The 20,529-nt window shown below is 40.3% G+C and overlaps 1 protein-coding gene across 1 annotated transcript in view; it reads left to right on the top strand.

Moving 5' to 3' along the window:
- Positions 1-20,529, top strand: part of lpgat1 (lysophosphatidylglycerol acyltransferase 1) — a 51,173-nt gene that overhangs the window by 13,495 nt on the left and 17,149 nt on the right. The window contains exons 3-6 of the mRNA XM_028604539.1: positions 8,119-8,237; positions 10,057-10,152; positions 13,831-14,110; positions 20,346-20,472. Coding sequence (XP_028460340.1) covers positions 8,119-8,237; positions 10,057-10,152; positions 13,831-14,110; positions 20,346-20,472 — 622 coding nt within the window. The remainder of the gene's footprint in view (positions 1-8,118; positions 8,238-10,056; positions 10,153-13,830; positions 14,111-20,345; positions 20,473-20,529) is intronic.

Here is a 20,529-nt window from a genome sequence, read left to right as displayed (position 1 = left end):
CACAATTTTGGCTGTTTATAGCATTATCTCTTTTAATGTGATAAACACTAAATAATAATTTTGACTATGTATTGGTATGCAATTTTACAGTGGTGCTGGAAAAAGCTTTAAAATGGACCTTGAAAGTGCTTGAATTTGACCTTGGAAAAGGTGTACGAACCCTGGTGACCATACTACTACTCCTTATCCTTTTCATTAATGACCCCAACTGTGCCAAGAAAAAAAACCCTGCTGTCTTTGTGTACTCAGTTTGTATATTGAGTTCCTCCAGAATGGAGTGTAATGACCCTAGTTTATTTGTCCTTTTGTGTACAAAGACAGAGCAGTACTAAGAGCTAGAGAGCTTACTCAAACATTAGCTGCTTTGAATTCTGGTCTATTTAGGCTGCTGTCAGATGAAAAATGTTATCAGCTTCTGCCATGTTTCATTTGTCTCTGTATGACTGCTTTTTGATTCGGAAGGACCTACACCAGAACCTGACATTCATCATCTTCAATCACAATGTGACGTCACGTTGTGTACAGCAGGAAAGTCATCCATTAAAATAAGAAAACTACAACATTGAAAAAACAAAATAGCCCCAGAAATGCAGGTTATAATCCTATATCTTGTAGCTGTCTGGTTTTGTATTGGTGTCATGTTTTTGCTTAATTAAATGTTAAACTTGGTGTATAAAGAAACCATTCTGATCTTTATCTGCTAGCAATCCTAACGTCAACTCCCACACAGAGGGGAAGCGCTCACTAACTCTGCACCCTAAGGCCTGACTGATGCAAAATTTGGATTACACAGAGCTGGAGCCGGCCAGACACGCCCAGAACTGTGGTGATTTCCAGCAGACGCTTGCAACCCCTGCTGAACCTTTTCACTTGCGTGGTTCTCTGTTAATATGCAGAGCTGTTGAAGTGTGTTTAAATTGCAAAGGCAGCTTATGTGTTCTAAAGGAGGGCTATTGTTGTCATCCCTCATCTCACATTCATGTTTCCTCCTTTGTTGCAGCTCCTGTGTGTATCCCATCAACAATAAGACACAGATGAATGTTTAGTAAAGTAGCCTGTATGCTCTGAGGTCTGACGATGAAAATCAGGGAAGAGAGAGCAAGTGGCTGTTGGAGATCCTCCCCTGTAGGTACGAATTAGGGGTGTCACGATTCTCCAAATCTTCGATTCAATTTTCGATTCTAAGGTCACAATTCGATTTTTACATTTTTCTTTTTTTAAAGGTTGCTATGCCATTTTTAGACTAGACTTTTATGCGATATAATATCTGACCTTTGTTTGCAATGTACCACTACATTGTTAAATTTAAAACCTTTTATTAACAAAATAATGTAACCATAACATATATTCAGTCAATTGGAAACTTAAGCAAAATAACCTAGTTTCTCTTTTGTAACTGCAGTCTTCTTCACAAAGGATGACATTGAAGTTCACAACAAAACAAACAAAAAACAGTAAAACAGCCATGTCCATAGTCTTCCTCTGAACAATCAAGTGTCTTTTTTTATTTAAATTTTTTAAGATGATTTTTTGGGGCATTTTAGGCCTTTATCTTCACAGGACAGCATGAAAGGGGAGAGAGAGGGGGAATGACATGCCGCAGATCGGAATCAAACCCGCAGCCGCTGCGCCGAGGAGCAAACCTCTATACATGTGCGCCTGCTCCACCAACTGAGTCAACCTGGCAACAACAATGAAGCTCTTAACAAACTATTTGAACATATACCACACAGATTAACTGCCATGTTAGTCGTGCTGCCAGTGGTGTGGTATGGTATGGTACACGCACATAGCAGAGCTTGCAAACTGTGGCTTTTTTGTCGACAACGCAAACGTTGTCAACATAACTTATAGGAAATCCAAAATACTTCCACACCGGTGACTTCAGTGAAAGAGGAGGAGGTTCAAGTTCTGTCGATGGGTCTCCTGCATCTGCAGTTGCCATCCTATCTTTTGACTGGCTGTAGCTGAATTAGAGGAGGTTGACTGACTTGCAGCACTTTAACATGTGTGTTGACGAACTGACCGAAGAGCCGGTTAATTAACCCGAGTCGTGTCACTGAACCGGGAGAATAAACCGACTCACTCCTGTTTGTTTTTTTTACCTCCTTCGTAGCGCTTCGCTCAAGCTGAGTGCGATCGGTGTATGCTGCGTTGTGTGTAGCTGGTCTTCTTCTGCTTTTGTGTGCGTGTTTTAATCTAGCTCATTAGCGCCTCCACTGGAGTGGTGGTAGAATCAATCAGGAAATGGGCTACCTCGAGCATGCTACGCATGTTTTTTTTTCCTCTTGGCCAGCTGACCGGACGTGACATGGGGGTGTGGCAGCATCAACGATTCCATTTTTTTAATTCAAGATCGTGAGTTAATTTTCAGTCACACTCGTGTTCAGTGTATTAGTTTTGAGTAACTAAATAAAAGTATTTAGTTTTTGAATTCAAGTTCTGAATCGCAAATCAAATGAATGAATTTGGCTGTGATAACTTGTATTTTTTGCTGACGCGTGTCCATTTTCCAGGAGAGCCGAATGGTCAGGGGATAGGATCTGAACAAATCTGTCTCCGTTACCTCGCAGGAGCATGGACGCCTGGCCAATCGTAGCGCGCAAATGCCATTGAAGGGCAGGTCTTGCCTAGAACTGCCATGGGTTCCATTATAATGTGTTAAGGATCAGTGCGCTTTGGAAGTAGTGTTAGCTGCTAATGCTTCACTTTGTTTTACTAACGCTAGTCACCTCTTACTACTCCTGTTTATTTACTTCTTAAATTACAAGCAAGGTTTGTGGTGTCACCAGCGATTTTATAGATTGAAAACGGCAGTGTGATTAGAAAACATGGCTAGCTAGCAGGAGAGAGGCAGACACTTAGGTAGCTACAGCAGCAAGCATACAGAGTTTCTTGGAAAGGTCAGTTTTTGACAGCTGTTTTTGATTTTTGCTGAATTACACACAGAATGTAGGTTATGTCTGTAATTGCATATTGGTGTAGTCGTACTATACTGCCAGACTGCTGAATCTGTTTTGCCATGGACACACAATAAGCTTTTATTTACATGAATGAACAACAACTGACTAATCATTGATTTGGTGTCTACATCACTAATTCAGCACGATAAGATTAATCCAAATCATTTGGCTGTGACATTTTGAGTGAAGCCGTCCGTAAAGTCACAAAAACAGATGAATCATATCTCCATAACATTTTGTCGGATCATGATCAAAATTGTTCTGGCGACCTCTAGCTCACCCAGGAACAGCGTGCGCCCCATGTAGGCTGAGTCCTCTGCAGGGGCCCGGGTTCAAGTCCAACCTGCAGCCCTTTGCTGCGTGTCATCCCCCATCTCTCTCCCACCTTCTTTATTTTCATGACTATTTACATTGTAGATTCTCACTGAAGGCATCAAAACTATGAATGAACACATATGGAATTATGTACTTAACAAAAAAGTGTGAAATAACTGAAAACATGTCTTATATTTTAGATTCCTCAAAGTAGCCTCCCTTTGCTCTGATTACTGCTTTGCACACTCTTGGCATTCTCTTGATTCAAGAGGTAGTCACCTGAAATGGTTTTCCAACAGTCTTGAAGGAGTTCCCAGAGATGCTTAGCACTTGTTGGCCCTTTTGCCTTCATTCTGCGGTCCAGCTCACCCCAAACCATCTTGATTGGGTTCAGGTCCGGTGACTGTGGAGGCCAGGTCATCTGGCGCAGCACTCCATCACTCTCCTTCTTGGTCAAATAGCCCTTACACAGCCTGGAGGTGTGTTTGGGGTCATAGTCCTGTTGAAAAATAAATGATGGTCCAACTAAACGCAAACCGGATGGGATGGCATGTCGCTGCAGGATGCTGTGGTAGCCATGCTGGTTCGGTATGCCTTCAATTTTGAATAAATCCCCAACAGTGTCACCAGCAAAGCACCCCCACACCATCACACCTCCTCCTCCATGCTTCACGGTGGGAACCAGTCATGTAGAATCCATCCGTTCACCTTTTCCGCGTCGCACAAAGACACGGCGGTTGGAACCAAAGATCTCAAATTTGGACTCATCAGACCAAAGCACAGATTTCCACTAGTCTAATGTCCATTCCTTGTGTTTCTTGACCCAAACAAACCTCTTCTGCTTGTTGCCTCTCCTTAGCAGTGGTTTCCTAGCAGCTACTTGACCATGAAGGCCTGATTTGCGCAGTCTCCTCTTAACAGTTGTTCTAGAGATGTGTCTGCTGCTAGAACTCTGTGTGGCATTCATCTGGTCTCTAATCTGAGCTGCTGTTAACTTGCGATTTCTGAGGCTGGTGACTCGGATGAACTTATCCTCAGCAGCAGAGGTGACTCTTGGTCTTCCTTTCCTGGGGCGGTCCTCATGTGAGCCAGTTTCGTTGTAGCGCTTGATGGTTTTTTTCGCGACTGCACTTGGGGACACATTCCGGACTGACTGACCTTCATTTGTTAAAGTAATGATGGCCACTAGTTTCTCTTTACTTAGCTGATTGGTTCTTGCCATAATATGAATTCTAACAGGCTGTCGGCTGTGTATCAACCTGACTTCTGCACAACACAACTGATGGTCCCAACCCCATTAATAAGGGAAGAAATTCCACTAATTAACCAAAGCACACCTGTGAAGTGAAAACCATTTCAGGTGACTACCTCATGAAGCTAATTGAGAGAACACCAAGGGTTTGCAGCGCTATCAAAAAAGCAAAGGGTGGCTACTTTGAGGAATCTAAAATATAAGACATGTTTTCAGTTATTTCACACTTTTTTGTTAAATACATAATTCCATATGTGTTCATTCATAGTTTTGATGCCTTCAGTGAGTACAATGTAAATAGTCATGAAAATAAAGGAAACTCTTTGAATGAGGTGTGTCCAAACTTTTGGTCTGTTGTGTGTGTGTGTGTGTGTGTGTGTGTGTGTGTGTGTGTGTGTGTGTGTGCACGTACGTGTGTGTGTTCTGGTGGTAGATGAGACCTCGGTGTACCTGTGTGCAGTGTACCATGCTTGATATGCCTGTACTTGGCCCAAAGAACTGCAGCTTGCAGCTCTATTTTGTATTATTTTTATCACTTTGACAGCGAACAAAGCCGCAGTTCTGTTCTCAGCTCTACATGGATGCCTTGAATGTTTCCACTGAAAAGGAAAGCATTATTTATGGATTGTAGACATGCAAATAAGCCTGATCTCCTGTTGTAGCAGGATTTAGACCTAATGTACTGCTTATCCAAATGAAAATGTTATTTCAGGCAGGGAGCTCCCATACCAACGAGTCCGCTCGTGATTGTTGACACATCTTTTGTCAAGTACCTTCTGTGATCTTTACTAAAAATAAATGAAAGTAGATAGTTGTTAGATATTCAGTCTAGGGCTGGGCGATATGGTTGAAAACTGTATCACGATATAAGTTTTTCATATCGGTCGATATCGATAATTATTGATATTTTTTATGACCTATTTAAAATAAGGACCAGGAGAAAAATATATTAAATTTAAACATTTTTATTTTAAACTTAACCCTGCTCTGATTATAATCCCCTCAGTTATAAAAGCAGAAATGTCAACACAACCATGGAAAACACTCATATAATTAAAATGTAAACAGGTCTAAAATCACAATGAACACTTAACAATTATCTCTTAACATTAAGGTGCAAAATTAAAGAATAAGTAAGAAATGCTTAATAAAGTGTCATAAAATAGTGCAAAGTGTTAGCTAAATATAAGAAACCTGAGAAGGAACTATTTTCTGCAGGTTTAGTGCTAGGTTGGTAACCTGGCTTCTGGACAGCGCTCAGCATGTCTGCCTCCGTTATTTATTTGTAGCGTTTAGTAAGGCGCTGATGCAGAGTACCTCTCCATGGTGCTCTGCTGCTTGTAGTGTTTAGTAAGGCGCTGATGCAGAGTACCTCTCCATGGTGCTCTGCTGCTTGTAGTGTTTAGTAAGGCGCTGATGCAGAGTACCTCTCCATGGTGCTCTGCTGCTTGTGCCGTGTTGCAGCTGCAGATGTTGTTGGACATTGATGGCGAATACGGCTGTGCTCCAAAGTGCGAGCGCGGCTAAGGTGGTAAAACAAGTTTATGCTAGTACCAGTGTTGGTGGGGACGACGGTCTGACGACATTGGTCTGACTACGGTCAGACTTATAAAATCCCCAAAACTGCCATACTGACTTTTCCTGTTTTATACGGTCTATGGTTTTATCAACTATTTCCTTGCTCGCTGCGGCACTCACTTTCCACTCCACGCCGGTTCTGTTATTGAAGAACATGAGACAGCGATGTGGCGCAACCAAACATGATACTGTTACATGATTGGCTGTTAGAGTGTCACTCCCCATGTTGCTAGGTTGCCAGAGAGTGAGGGCCTTTGTTCATGCAACCAAACTTGATTCACAACCTCTGGTTTCTTCTGATGAAGAAAAACAAGTTATCGAACGTTTTATCGACCGCATTTTCTATTGATATTGATTATGTGTCTATCGCGATACATATCGTTATCGTTTTATCGCCCAGCCCTAATTCAGTCTGTAGTATCTGCATTTTCTTTTTAAAGTATGTTACACCTTGTACATCTTGTGGCTGCACCAGAATCCACTCCTGACAATTCAGTGTGTGGATGATGGCATAGATGATCAGACAAGGATTTGAAAGTCTGGTACTATTTAATGAAATTATACACCATCCCTTTTTTTTTTTTTTTCATTTTCTTGGACAGTTTACTCTGCTCAGAGCCACATGGCCAACATTTTGTCATTCCCTTTCAACATCAATTAATACACATGACTAATCTTATACCGCAAAATGCCTAAAATCTAGCTTTAAATGTTCCCTTGACGTGATGTAATCGACTGAAACTCATTTCGCCACATCAACAGCAAAGTGTAAACGTTTTTTCCAACCCACTTGTAGAAGGTAGTAGCATGAAAATAAACCTTTGCTCTGAGATCCAGGCAGGGGGGATATGCAGAGCAGGCAGTAGTGAGAGAATGTCAGGACACTTGTGGATTTTAAGAACAGTCCGTTAGTTTTTGAAAGAATAACATTCACTGTTGGTATAGGCAAATTGGATTTCAGTGTGTATACCAAATATGTCTTACTTCACTCTATTTTAATTGTGTTGACACAATTAAAAACATGAAACACACCTGTCTGGCATTCCAGACAGGTGTTTAAAGAGTGTTTTTGGTCCAACTGTTTACTTTAGAGCAGTGGTTCCCAACCTTTTTTCCTTGGCCCCCCCCTACTCATGTCTAAGAAAAGCTGAGCCCCCCCCCACCCAAAACCGAAGTTGAGGTAACTCTCGAGATAGAGCCTCTCTTTCTTTTTTGATACAGAGGAGTTATCAGCACTGTTTCTCCGGCATGTTTCATTCATAAAATAGTGATGCCGTGGGGCAGGAAAATTGAGGATACAACAAAATATATAGTTTTCATACAGACTTTTGTATACATTAGATATTCTAGTGTATTATAATTTGTTTAACATGTGCAAAACATTTTTTTTTACCTCAACCTCAAACCAGATAAAGACTCGCGCCCCCCCTGTGATCTTTGCCGCCCCCCCTGGGGGTGCCCGGACCCCAGGTTGGGAACCACTGCTTTAGAGAGTGTGTTTTTCTTCTTTTTTTGCCCGTTTCTTATGAAGTGCTGCACTTGAATGAAACACTGAGGTATGTCGCAATGGACTATCAGTGTGTATTTGATCCACATCTGCATGCCCATTAAATATTCATTTAAATAAAAAAAATAAACTTAGTGGGGGGTGCATTTTTGGTGTGTACTCCAAGATCACTGTTTAAAGGTTCCTTTGGAGTTTTTGACTGACCGATTCCTGCCAATGGTTTTACACTGATTGACATTTGGTTGCCAAGAGTAGTAGCAATGCACAAATAAAGGCAGTGAAGAAGAAGACTGCTGTCTAGCAAACATGAATGAAAACAATGAATGATTTTAAAATATATTTTTTTAAATTGGCTTTGCTTGTTTTATGAGGAAAATGCAGTCAACATGGTTGTTAGACCTAAAAGACACACACAATGAGTTTTAGTGACAGTTTGGAATAAAACTCCACGGGGCACTTCCTGTTTAACCATTATGTGTTTGTCTGTTTATTTCGCCATGCAGTAACGGAGTGGGGTGACGACGTACGGCCCATCTCTGAAGAAGAAGCCATGGTCATCGTCAACCACCAATCCACAGGAGATGTGTGTACGCTCATGATGTGCCTGCAAGACAAGGGCATGGTAAGAACAGCGAGAGAAACGTTACCTCATTCTGTCCCTTTTAGGAAATCCTGGAATATAACATTAAGGTTGAACAGGGTGACGTAAATGGAAGCAATGCAGTAGTTTGAACCTGTAGGGTACTCGGCACCGTCTCTCTTTTGCTGAACAGGCTGCTGTCTGGGCATGTTTCTATGTCTTAGTCACTGCAAATAAGGGGTTCCTGTAGAACTGCACACATTGCTCTGAAAAACCCTCTAATCCTAAGTTAATTCTGTTTGTTTTAAGGATGTTTGTTAAAGGTTAGCCAATGTATTTGTGTTTGTTTGGCCAAGTGATAGTTGTTTATGAGAACAAGGTTCAACAAGAGTGTCCGTTATGATGTTTAGTGCATCACAGAGTTATTTTGTAATTACCTCTTTTTTTTTTTTTTTTTTTTTTTTTGTACTCCTGTGTTTTTTTTCTATTACACATATTGACTTTTTGACAGTCAATAAGGCAGGAGGAAGCCCTTTTTGTAGAACAGGAGATAAGCATAGTGATGGGATGATGCTTTATTCAAGTCAAAACAGTAGAGACAGAAGGCCTCGCAGAGCAGTGCAGTGGTTTGCTGCATTCAAATAAGGCAGGGAGCCAACCACCAAAGGGCAAAATTCGAGCGGTGGCTGCTTTGCATTCTTTCACACTGATCATTTTCAACAGGCAAGGAAGTGAAACGTGTCCAAACATCAGTGTGCACACACTCCTCTTCCTCTGTTTCAATAGGATACTTGTTGAGGATAATTGCTTAACACATTTTCACAGAAGATGACTCATCATGCACACATACAAAGTTCACATAGTTGTCTCTGGTAACGTAAAACATAAATACAGATCGACAATGATATTTGTATTGTTTAATTTGATGTATTGACACAAAATGTGTTAATACAGAGAGATTTGGAGCTGAAAAGCATTTAAAAAGTTGTTGGGGGGGGGTTATTATGCTTTTTGTCTAGCTGGGAAGTAAAAGGCCCAAAATTACAGCAGAGCATACTCTTTTTCAGGCAGGAATGTCAGCACACTACAAAATGTACAACTCCAGACTGTAGTGTCAGTCACTTTGTAGCTGTGTTCACTGATTAGTTTTTCCCTCAGTGTTAATCAGACATTGTTAGGGGCTCAGCTACTTGCTTCATTGCCAAGGTTCACATGTAGCCACTTTATTAACCAAATGCACATTAAAACCATACAGAAATAGCTTCTATTTCCTAAAACATATTGTCAGCAACAGAAAAGAGTTTAAAAATAGAATGTCAGGAGAGAAAAGTCACATTGTTCCTTCCCAATACGGATTCCGCATCCAAAGCGATACCAGCATTTTAGGCAGTATTAGAAGCATTCCCAATACTTGTATCGCTATGGGAACCACTGTAATTATCTGTCAAGTCTGTCACTTTTCACTCAAATAATTGATTATTAAACTCCAAACGTGCAGCTTGCTGTCTTGCCACCCAAATCATGCTGGAGATTGGCTGTGAATTCTCGGACGATGGGGACAGATGTGATGTTGTATGTTTATTTTTTGGCTAAGGCTGGCACTGCACTGGAGCTGCCTAGCTGTGCTGCACAAACATGATGACATGATCCGCCTCAGCAACTGCATCCCTGGCCCCGTTTATCCTCTTAGCACTGAAAGGACAGTAAGCCAAATCTGCATCGGTGCAGGTCATGAGGGTAGCAGTGCTCAGAGGGGCAGTATCCGTATCAGTTTTGGGCCCTGGCACCAAACCCATGTGCTTTTTGATTACAGGTGAATGCGGGATTGAGATTTCTATTGTATTTCTCCTCTCTTTTTCAGGTGGTACAAAAAATGATGTGGTTGATGGACCATGTGTTCAAATACACTAACTTTGGCCTAGTGTCCCTGATCCATGGGGACTTTTTCATCAGACAGGTAAGAGACCCACAATTTCTACTAAAGGTTGTCATAGGCTTACTTCAAAAGTGTGAAATGTTGCAGTGTCTGTTTTTACTGTCACGCCTGTTATTTGGCCGCCAGAAGTTGAACATTAACACGCTCTGCTTCACATTTTGACATTCCACATTGACATCCAGGGAGCTGCTTTTTTAATTTGTTAAATTAGCCTCAGTAGGCTACATCAACCGTTGTCACTTGCCCACACCTTGTTTTTCCCAGAAGGGTTGCAACATAGACCTTCAGGCCATAAGCCAACTGTCTCAACCTCCCGGCTACTGCTGGCCTGTTTTCACTGTGCTCTGCAAAGTGAAGTTGCTACCCATCTGTTGTCCCAGCTGGACAGCAGCTATGTTGGTGGGATTCCTACAGCCATGGTGTCCTCTGAAAAGAATAACAGCAGTGGACAGTAGGGAGTGTGGGAGGGCTGCTTAGCCCCACTGGGTCAGATTGACCCTCTGTTGTAGGGTAGCTTGCACATGAAGCAGACTGCTCCTATTGGTCAGGGAATTCCCTGACCAATGTATATATATGTATGTATATATATATATATATATATATATATATATATATATATATATATATATATATATATATATATATATATATATATATATATATATATATATATATATATATATATAAATACAGTCAAACAAACCCCTACAGTATTAAAATTGCTACATATAATTGTTTAGAAGGTTATAGTGTGCGCTATTTGTTTTCTCTTTAACTTCCTTCAGCTCTTTTCATGTTTGGGGGGTCGGATTGTACAAATTATGAAATATTCGATATCCCAATTTTGCATATCGTCCAGACAACAATTTGGATATTATCGTCTAAACCAGGGGTCACCAACCTTTTTGAAACTGAGAGCTACTTTATGGGTATTGAGTCATACGAAGGGCTACCAGTTTGATACACTCTTATGAAATAACAAATTTGCTCAGTTCGCCTTTAGTTATATATGATTATTAATGATTAAGGATACTCATTTATGTGAAGACACTGGTCATGTTAATGATTTCTCACAATAATTATCAACAATGACTTAACAAGGTGGGTAACCGATAATATCAATTTTCATTTTTAGAACAGGCCGGAGGGCTACTCATGTGGTCCTTGGGGGCTACCTGGTGCCCGCGGGCACTGCGTTGGTGACCCCTGGTCTAAACGATATATCGCCCACCTCTACTGTCCATTCAGGCTGGCAGACGTGTCTCTAACATCATTATGCACAGCAAAACACAGCAGTCTTTGATGGCCGTAGCACACTAACTTGTGGTACAGGGCTGTAATTGGACTTTTTTTCCTTGATAGCGTTGGTGTTCTTAACTTCTAAAACTCAACCTTAAATTAGAGACATGCCTTAATAGTGTTTCATGTTTTTATTTTTTTTTATTTTAAGGATGTACAAAGCCATAAAATGCTTATATTCTGAACACACTCAAATAATTCAGGCACTAGCAGCTGTTGACGATTTCTGGTCACATTTCAGCCACTTATTTATACAAAATCTGGACTGGAGTCGAGTCAGACTAGCAAGTAAGGTAATACGAAGTGCAAGTCCATATTTGAACGTACAAGTTTGCACATCTGATAACTAGAAGTTGTGGTGGTCGAGCACAGTTACAAACACGCATGTTGGAGCCTAGAAACATAAGTTTTGGGGAAAGGAAGTTCTAGGGATGAGATTTAATTTTAGTTAGGATTAGCAGCTTTGATGAAGAGACAAGGACAGATGTGAAAGTATGGCTTTGCTTGCTCCTTATACAAAAAAATATTCAAAACGCTTTAAAATAAGGAATTACACAAACAATTAATGACCCGCCATGCTAGCAGAAACAATATAATCTAAGAACAAGGTCAGATAATAAAAAAATAGATAATATGATAAAATAATAATAAAACCATAAAATATGTAATAAATTGTAGTAATGCAGGAAAGAAGTAGGTTTAATCACCATCAACCTCACATTAACGCTAGCCTACACGGAGCCAGTGCAGACAGCTACGTGGATGAAAATGAGAGCGTATCTGTTGCGTGAGACATGCAAGTAAAAAAACGTGTCTGGACATGCTTTCGGTCTAGACACGGGGTTATTCAAATAAAGTACATAAAATTTGTTAAATGTAAATTTGAAGTATATTTACAACCAATGTATAATGTTACCTGGGACACTTGCTTATGAAATTGAACACCCTTATTTAAATTCTTTCACTATGATTACCCCTGACCTCTGTCTATTGCATGAGCACTGTGCAACCTTTTATATGTTTACATCTATGTGTATAGTTGCCAGTTTATTGGTACACCTAGCTAAAACATAATGCAGTCTAATACAACTGTAAAGATATCATACCTTTATAGAATGTGTAATGTTTTGTTGGAGGTGTTGATTCAACTTCATGGTGATTTTGGAGGCTGCAGTCTGTGCTGCTGTTGAATTGTATACCTTTTATACTGATAGATGTTATATTTCATCGACACCATTTATATCAATCAGTGGCAAAACACCCCTTAGTATATAACTAAATACAATTCAAAAGCACCACACACTGCAGCCTCCAAAATAACAGTTTCAACAAAAGCTAAACATTCACACCTCCATGAAGGTTTACCAAGATTTATAGCAGGGCTGTTATTTCAATGACTGCATTAGTTTTAACTTGGTGTACCTAATAATAAAGTGGTAACTGAGTGCATATCTTTGGTTCTAATTGACGAAAGCATGTGGGAGCCTAGCTGAGGCGACGCTAAGCAGGTTGCTCACTTTAGAGACAAGTGGCCAATTATTAAAGACCTTCAGCTATAGATAAACCATCTGATGATTCAGTCAAATCCAACTCCAAATGCAAAACATTATTTATTTGTACAAAAAAATAAAAAGATATTATTCTGACATTGGGAAAGCAGGAGAGGTACTCTCCTCTTCCTCACTATATAGACAGTCTGACTCAAACGGCAACATTGTGGAGTACATTTCCACAATTCATGTGGCTCCTGTAGCCGCAGTAAACCACAGAAACAGTCTCACGGTCATGTATAGGTTTTTGAATGCCTATTCCCTCTCTCTGTGAATCAGAGACTTTGTAGCTGCAGCTACAAAATCCTTGTTTGTTGTTTTGGCAAAATAGTTATATTTATTTAGCCTTTTTAATTGTATTGTAAGCACTTTCACTACAAACAGCTGCATGTGTGCTCACGTGACACATACAAAGACCAGCTCAGCTATGCTAATGCATTTAAAATGGCTTTTGACCGGGCCAAACTAAAAATCAATTCCGCTTTGTCCCGTTACTGCTAATGCTCTTAACGTTGTAAAGGCCATCATGTTTTGCATCCATTTGAGTAGTGCTTTTAATGTTGCTCTGGGTGCTTTAGTGTTTCTGCATCTAACCTGTGATTGGTTTTCATTTGTTTGTATGCTCACAAAAACCATCTACCTTGTTAGGTTAATGAACTTTAGCATTTAGCCTCAATCATTTTGTTTCCTTAGGGGAAATAAAGAAAGCTAACTATTTGAGTTAAATGCACTTGTTTTGAATGTAGTCACCTAGTTTTAGCAGCCCCTTTTGGGAAACTCTACATTTTTTTTTGAAACCCATGATGCTCGCATTGTTTATTTTCTTAACATATTTCCTTTGTTCCCACAGGGTAAAGCTCACAGAGACAAGCAGCTGATCTACCTGAAAGATCACCTAGAGAAATACTACCACAGCCGTGACAGGAAGTGGATAGTGCTGTTCCCAGAGGGTGGCTTCCTGCGCAAGCGGCGGGAAACCAGCCAGTTGTTTGCCAAGAAGCGTTCTCTCCCCCACCTGACCCACGTCACATTGCCTCGTATCGGGGCCACCCACGTTATCCTGAAAACCCTGTCAGCCCAGCAGGAGAATGGCAGCGTGGGCAGCGAGACTGGGACTCCTAACCAGACAGGTAACTAGCACATACACTTTTCTCTGTGGCATTTGTATGTTTCCCAGATCCTTTTACTGGAACGTCTGTGGGATCTCTTTGGATCTATAAAGTTTGTTCTAATTAGTCCTGGGTTTTATGACCTTGATTTCTTTCCTTTTTTCTGGCCAGAGGCATTGTGTTTTCGGGGTTGTCTGTCCATCCCATTCTTGTGAACACGATATCTCAGGAACTCCCGGAGGGAATTTCAGTTCACTGTCACTTAATGGGAATGAAGTGCAACAAATGTCCTCAGCTGTTCTTTATTCCAATTGTGCCTTAAATCCCAAGCCCACAAGGGTGCCTCTCTTCCCGCAAAATTAACCTTCAGTCACGTTTTTTAAGGCTTTGAATAGCTATAAATAAATTCCATCATTTCGAAAAACAAAAACAATATATAGACATTGTTTGAAGTGGTCAGCCCAGAATGCCTCCTTTTTGGTTTTCAGTCTTATGTACATCTCCCATGGGTCATATCGCCTCTTCAAATGAGACAAAACTACATGCAAACACACTTCAGAAGGAGAGCTGCTGCTCTCTTTGCTGTGAGGTGAAATGTTTTGAAATGTGTGAAAACAATATTTTGACAGCAATTTATTTGAAATGTTAAATGGGTTTTGAGTATATTGTATTAGGCCTTTTGTGATGACAACCAAAGTTGGAATTGAATTTGGAGGTGTTCTTTGGAGTTGTTTTCATATTGATTGAATGCTTTACTTTAGTCTCTGTGAACTGTGTATACTGTAGGTCTTGATCAAATGTGATCTTACGTTGGCTAGAAGGCCAGGGATGGAGCATGCTTCAAACATGAAGCATTTATTAATCCCCTCTGTGTCCTACTGTTCTCTGGGAGTCCTGTTTTAAATGAAATGGGACTGGTGGTAAAGATTCCCAGGAGAGGAAAGGGGTGACATGCACAGAGGTGCCAGGAGTTGCATCAAGGTCCTTGAAACCACAGTGGTTATTTTCAGGAGAGTAGGGCTGCAGCTATCGATCATTTTAGTAATCGAGTATTCTACCAATTATTCCATTGATTAATCGAGTAATCAGATAAGAAATACTTTTGTTTTATTGAAGAGCAATAATATACAATAGTTTGGTTTAATTTTTGGAAAAAGCAACATTTTGATTGCCTACATTGCTTACAATATCATCTCTCAAAAAACTAAACATTAAGTGCATTTAAGTGCCATATTACATTGTTTTTAAAGAAAACATTTTCTGAAATACAATAACCTCAAACTAAGGCATACATTAAACATACATAAACATTACCTTCAGTTGTGCAACTTATCTTTCAGAGCTACAAGTTTCAACCTGAGACTGATCTGTATAATATAGTAAATAATCTATATGTAAATATTAGTTATACTCAACCTATTTTCATTCATATATTTGATTACAATGCTACACAGCTCTGTAACACTTATGCTAGTAGATCGTTGATCAGCTGTTTCTCCATGAAGAGAGAGAAAGCGAGAAAATGGTGCGCAACAATCAGCTGTTTTTTTTTGGACACTTGGTTTTATTTGCAACAATTTAAAGATATCTTACAAACGACAAGGAAAAAACAAACCTCAACAAAGCATGGGGACCAACTGGGGTGTACATTTCTTACGCTACGGTCTCTATGTCCATATTGTCTTTAGATAGATTCAGATATTATACCCTAGTCTTTGTTTGCAGTGAAGGTGATCCACTTTCTTCTCCTTATTGGAGCACCAGTTTTTCTACCACAGATGCTCATGGTTTACTAAGCAAAATGATCCAGATAACACAGTAAACTGGCTTCTTGGAACCGTCCCCAGTAAAAAGCACAGCGTTAAAGCGGCTATAAACGTACAGATGCAATGAGTCCCCCATGCCCGAGCACACTACACACTCAGTTTACCCAGCGGACTCTCCTGGCTTTGGTTCAAAATCCATTTTAAGGGTGTGCTGTCTTAATAGTAATTTGGAGAGACTTTGGGACAGAATTATTGAGAATGTTGCTCAGGGACTTTAGCCTTTCACAAGTTTGCTAACACAGCTCTGTGTCCGACAGCCTCAGCACTAACTGCATGAGGCTGTCTGTCTATCCCTCTGCAGGACTCCGTCAAACCGAAGGAGGAGGATCTCTTAATCAGCCGTCGTAAAAGTTTGATAAAGACGAGCACTGCTTTATTTATGTGCTAAATGAAATGCTGTATGTGCAAGTTTTTGTTTTCTGCAGATTTAGCACAAAGTCTTTAAACGTCTCATCAGTGTCGACAAACACTGACAACAGCAGGCGTTTTGTTTATAACCTCTGGCAGGAAGGGGATTTTTAAACATTTTAGGGTTTTAGACATTTATTTTGGGTCATACTTTTCCTTTCTTTTGTCTAGTGTAGTTCCAGTTCATATCCCAGTTCTTTCTTTATCTCCCTGTGCCCTGTCCTCTGTTCCAGCAGCTCAGGAGGAGGGGAAGCTGGTTGTTGGAGTAGGGCTCTTCCTTCCACTTGTATCTAGCTAATGGCATTAAAACCTAGGGCAAGAAAGTGTGTGTGTGTGTGTGTGTGTGTGTGTGTGTGTGTGTGTGTGTGTGTGTGTGTGTGTGTGTGTGTGTGTTTGTGTATACAGTTCTGACCCTCCCTGATGCTCTGCGGAGGTGCCCAGAGCTTGCTGACTCACTCAGAGACAAATGGGCCACTTGGAGAAAACAGGGTTTGATGTAAACGTGTGTGCCGTTGTGTATTAGCCATGCAGTGTCACCCGGGCTACAGTACACTGCTCAGATACGAGGCACATGGGTCACTGGTCCCCAGTGTAGTTTACAGCCTGCAGAACCTGATAAGGTTTATGTGTTTACTGTTGGCAGGTATGCAAAGTTCTCAGCTGTGAGTCATTTAGGTTGGGAATGAAACTCCAAACGTAATTGTGTTTGATAACACCGACCAATCAGAGGCAGTTTTTTCCCCCCACGTTTTACTCAGTGGGAGGGGACATGTGTGGGTTTCAAGTGTTGTAATTGGCCTGCAGAGTGGCCTGATAGAGAACCAGATATCTGCTGTCACTGTTATTACAGTATTGTTTGTCACAGGGCACCAGCGATACCTTGGCTCAGGGCCCCGTCCTATGGCCGCCGGCCGGCCACTTGCAGGAGACGATGGCTGACGATGTTCAGCACACTTGGACCGACATCTAGCTCCAATTACCCACACAGGGATAGCAGTGGTGTTCATCTCCTTAATCTCCTCTTTCTTTTCTTTTTTTGCTTTATCTGGGGTTAGCATTTTAGTGGTTTCACAATTCTAAGTACACAGAGGTGTGCCATTAGTAAAGGACTTTCATGGTGGTGTGTTCTACCCTGGCTATGCAGCATGCTAAACACACTAATCAGAAAAGGTTGAAGAAAAGTAGGCCTTTTAATTCTTTACTAGAAGCAATTGAGAAACCATGAAAACAGGAAATCAGTTTTAGTGATTACAAATCAGAAAAAGACAAGATATTGTAAACCAGAGCTAGATTAAAGGCATTGTAGCAATTCATTTGTATAGTGACGAGGAAACTGGATCCACACAAGTGTAAACTAAATTTCAATGTAGTTATATTGTGCTTCATGTCAGGAAGAAAATTATCACCAGTGAAAGATCAACATTAAGTCCCCATAAGATGTATAACTACTATTTAATCTAGTGGGCATAAACATGGAGTCCTCAAGGAAAAAGAGTAAAATACACAACGGTTAGCAAACCGTAATTAACAGTTACTTAGAATGTTGTATTAACAACACATTAGCCTCAGACATCTAGCTTGGTTAGCATTGTATTGTGATATAGTAACAATTAGGAAACTATAAATGGGAACAAAAATAAAACCAGAATATCAAATTTAAATGCCGAAGCAAAAGATCCAATAAAAATCCATTATTGTCATAAAGCAGCCATGCTGATTGATTTACAACAAAGGCTTAATACACCCACAGTTATCAAAGGCATGAAGTATAAACTGCATGGCAAAATCTATTGCGGTTGACAATTATATTGTCATATGCTTTATAGCGCTATATTGCCAAACTCCATAGTCAAAAGTATTCCATAAAACTAGTGTTCAAAAGACTGAAAATGGCATTTCGTTGGTTACTATGGGTACCATTGTCTGTTGAGAGGAAGGAACTTTGACACACTCTTAACCTGCTCACCCCACTTTTTTTATGGTATGCATGTAAAAAGGTCAAAATTAATACTTGTTGGCAACATTTCTTGTTTTACTGCTGTTGACTCTGACAAGGGCGTATTGTTAACATGACTGATCAGTTGTAAAAATGTTGCTTCACTTTGTCACACAGGCGCAGTATGTGTGACCTCACATAAAGAAGCCAGTGTGCTCAGAGAGGGAAGTGCTCTCTTCTCAGCAACAGCAGCCTGTAACATTAGTCAAGCAGTCAAATATGCACTGTTTGACATCAACCTCATTTTAGATCTGTCCGTGCCAACTGAAGCTGCTGGTGTTTTCTCCTTTACATTAGACAAGCTTGTTCATCTTAAAGGAACATGCCAGCGTTTTAGTTAATGCGCTTCATTGCTGTCAAAACCCAGTCAGGTGTTAAGGTTGTTTCATATCTGCACATCCGGTACAAAGACAGGTCTGGCATGTGTTTAGAATAGCCTAGCTCTAATGCTAGACGCAGGGGGAAATATAGGTCAACAGTTGTTGTGGTAGTGGATCAGCTCTTTTTGTTTCTCCACACTTCTGGTAGTGACAAACATTGACTATACTATAAGACTATAGGTCATGTTTGAGTCAACTTCAGTCCTGCAAAGAACAGACGAGAGGTTTAATGTAGAGAAAATACATCCTTTCATTATATTTTTTCTTATTTGCAGTTACATGCAGGTGAGCACAGAGCTGACCCTGCATAATGTACATAAATACTCGCACACATGCTCCCTCACAGCTGACAAATATTTATCACGTGTTTAGCATTCCCTCTCCCATCAACCTTCGCCGCCTAGTCACATTTCATTCTTCACTTCTTCCACCTGACGTCTACTCTGTCTTACCCTGCCGTGAATGGAGGGTTCACTAGCCTTTCATTCTGAAGTTTTTTGAGGACTTTTTGTGGTCATTTATTGGTAAAATAACATGATTCTAAAGGATTAGCTTTTGAGGTGAAAAGGTTTATTTTACTGTGACTCATAACTGTAGCTGCCAGCCAAATTCTGTCAAGTTGGGACTTTAGCTAGTCAGACTTTTTTTGTTTTCCACCAGTATGGCAGGTCGCCAGCCTTCATTTGGCTGCATAATATAAAAATCTCCAGAGACACCTGGTAGTTGGACATAATGTTCTTAATCTGGATGACCAGGGTTCATTGAAGTGCCATTAGCCATGTTTCCATTCAGTTGTCAAGCGAATTCTAAGCAAACTTTTGAAATGTCGCAAAAAAAGAAACTCAAATGAGGTGCCTTTCCATCAGGAATTTGGTTCAGCAAGTTTTAGTTGTTCTTTCATGTCCGCGAGTATTGGCCATGTTTCATGCTGTCTGAAGACGAAGACACGCTATGGAAATATCCGAAAGGGTGTTTATACTGTAGTGTAAATGTGTTTGTATTATTACTGTTGTTATTATAACTAATTCTATTTTTTTTTCTATTTCTTATGATACTTTCTATATATTTTTTCTCCTATGTCTATTTAATGTGTATTTGTGTTATTCTGATGTGTGTAATGTTTTTCTTTTGAGCTGCTGTAGCACAGGAATTTCCCCAGTGGGAGATTAATAAAGTATTGTGTTTTAGAAGTAGACAGCGGACACAGCTGTCCTTTGAGTCAAATGTAAATGTCTACGTCAGAAGAACTTCTTTGACAAAAGCTTTTCCATATCCCATTCAGCCCATCAATCTTTTTCAACAGAGGTAAAAAAAAAAAAAAAAAAAAAAAAACAAGCGAGCGTAAAAACATGTTTGCACAATTGAAGCTTTATCAAATTTTTGTCGTTTTCATTCAGCTTGTCAAAATGCGCATACAAATATGTGAACGGAAACACTGCTGTTGAATCTCTAACAGCTGTGGGGCTGCTGTGCGTTCTTGACCTAAGGTCCTTGTTGATTGTGGGGAGATAACAAAGATTTCACTGTTTGGATTATTAAGTATGTCATACCCAAACTTCTGGGAGAAGTTTGAGCATTTTCTAGTGTAGCCCCCTACCTTTTCAAATGTGTCCTAACTTCCTTATTTGTGTTTTTTTACTTGACAGGTAATAAACGTAAAGGCCTGCAATGGGTAATAGATGTGACCATAGCTTACCCCAAAGCAAGACCCATGGACATCCAGACCTGGATCTTTGGCTACAGACCTCCTACAGTCACACATGTCCACTACAGGTAAGAAAAAAACGTTGGTCATAACATTCACCTGGTTTGTGCTCACCTAGTTTTCAC

Source organism: Perca flavescens, chromosome 18, assembly GCF_004354835.1.
Source record: "Perca flavescens isolate YP-PL-M2 chromosome 18, PFLA_1.0, whole genome shotgun sequence".
NCBI lineage: Eukaryota > Metazoa > Chordata > Actinopteri > Perciformes > Percidae > Perca > Perca flavescens.
Note: the sequence above shows the minus strand (reverse complement) of the source record. Positions and strands in the feature narration are given on the sequence as shown.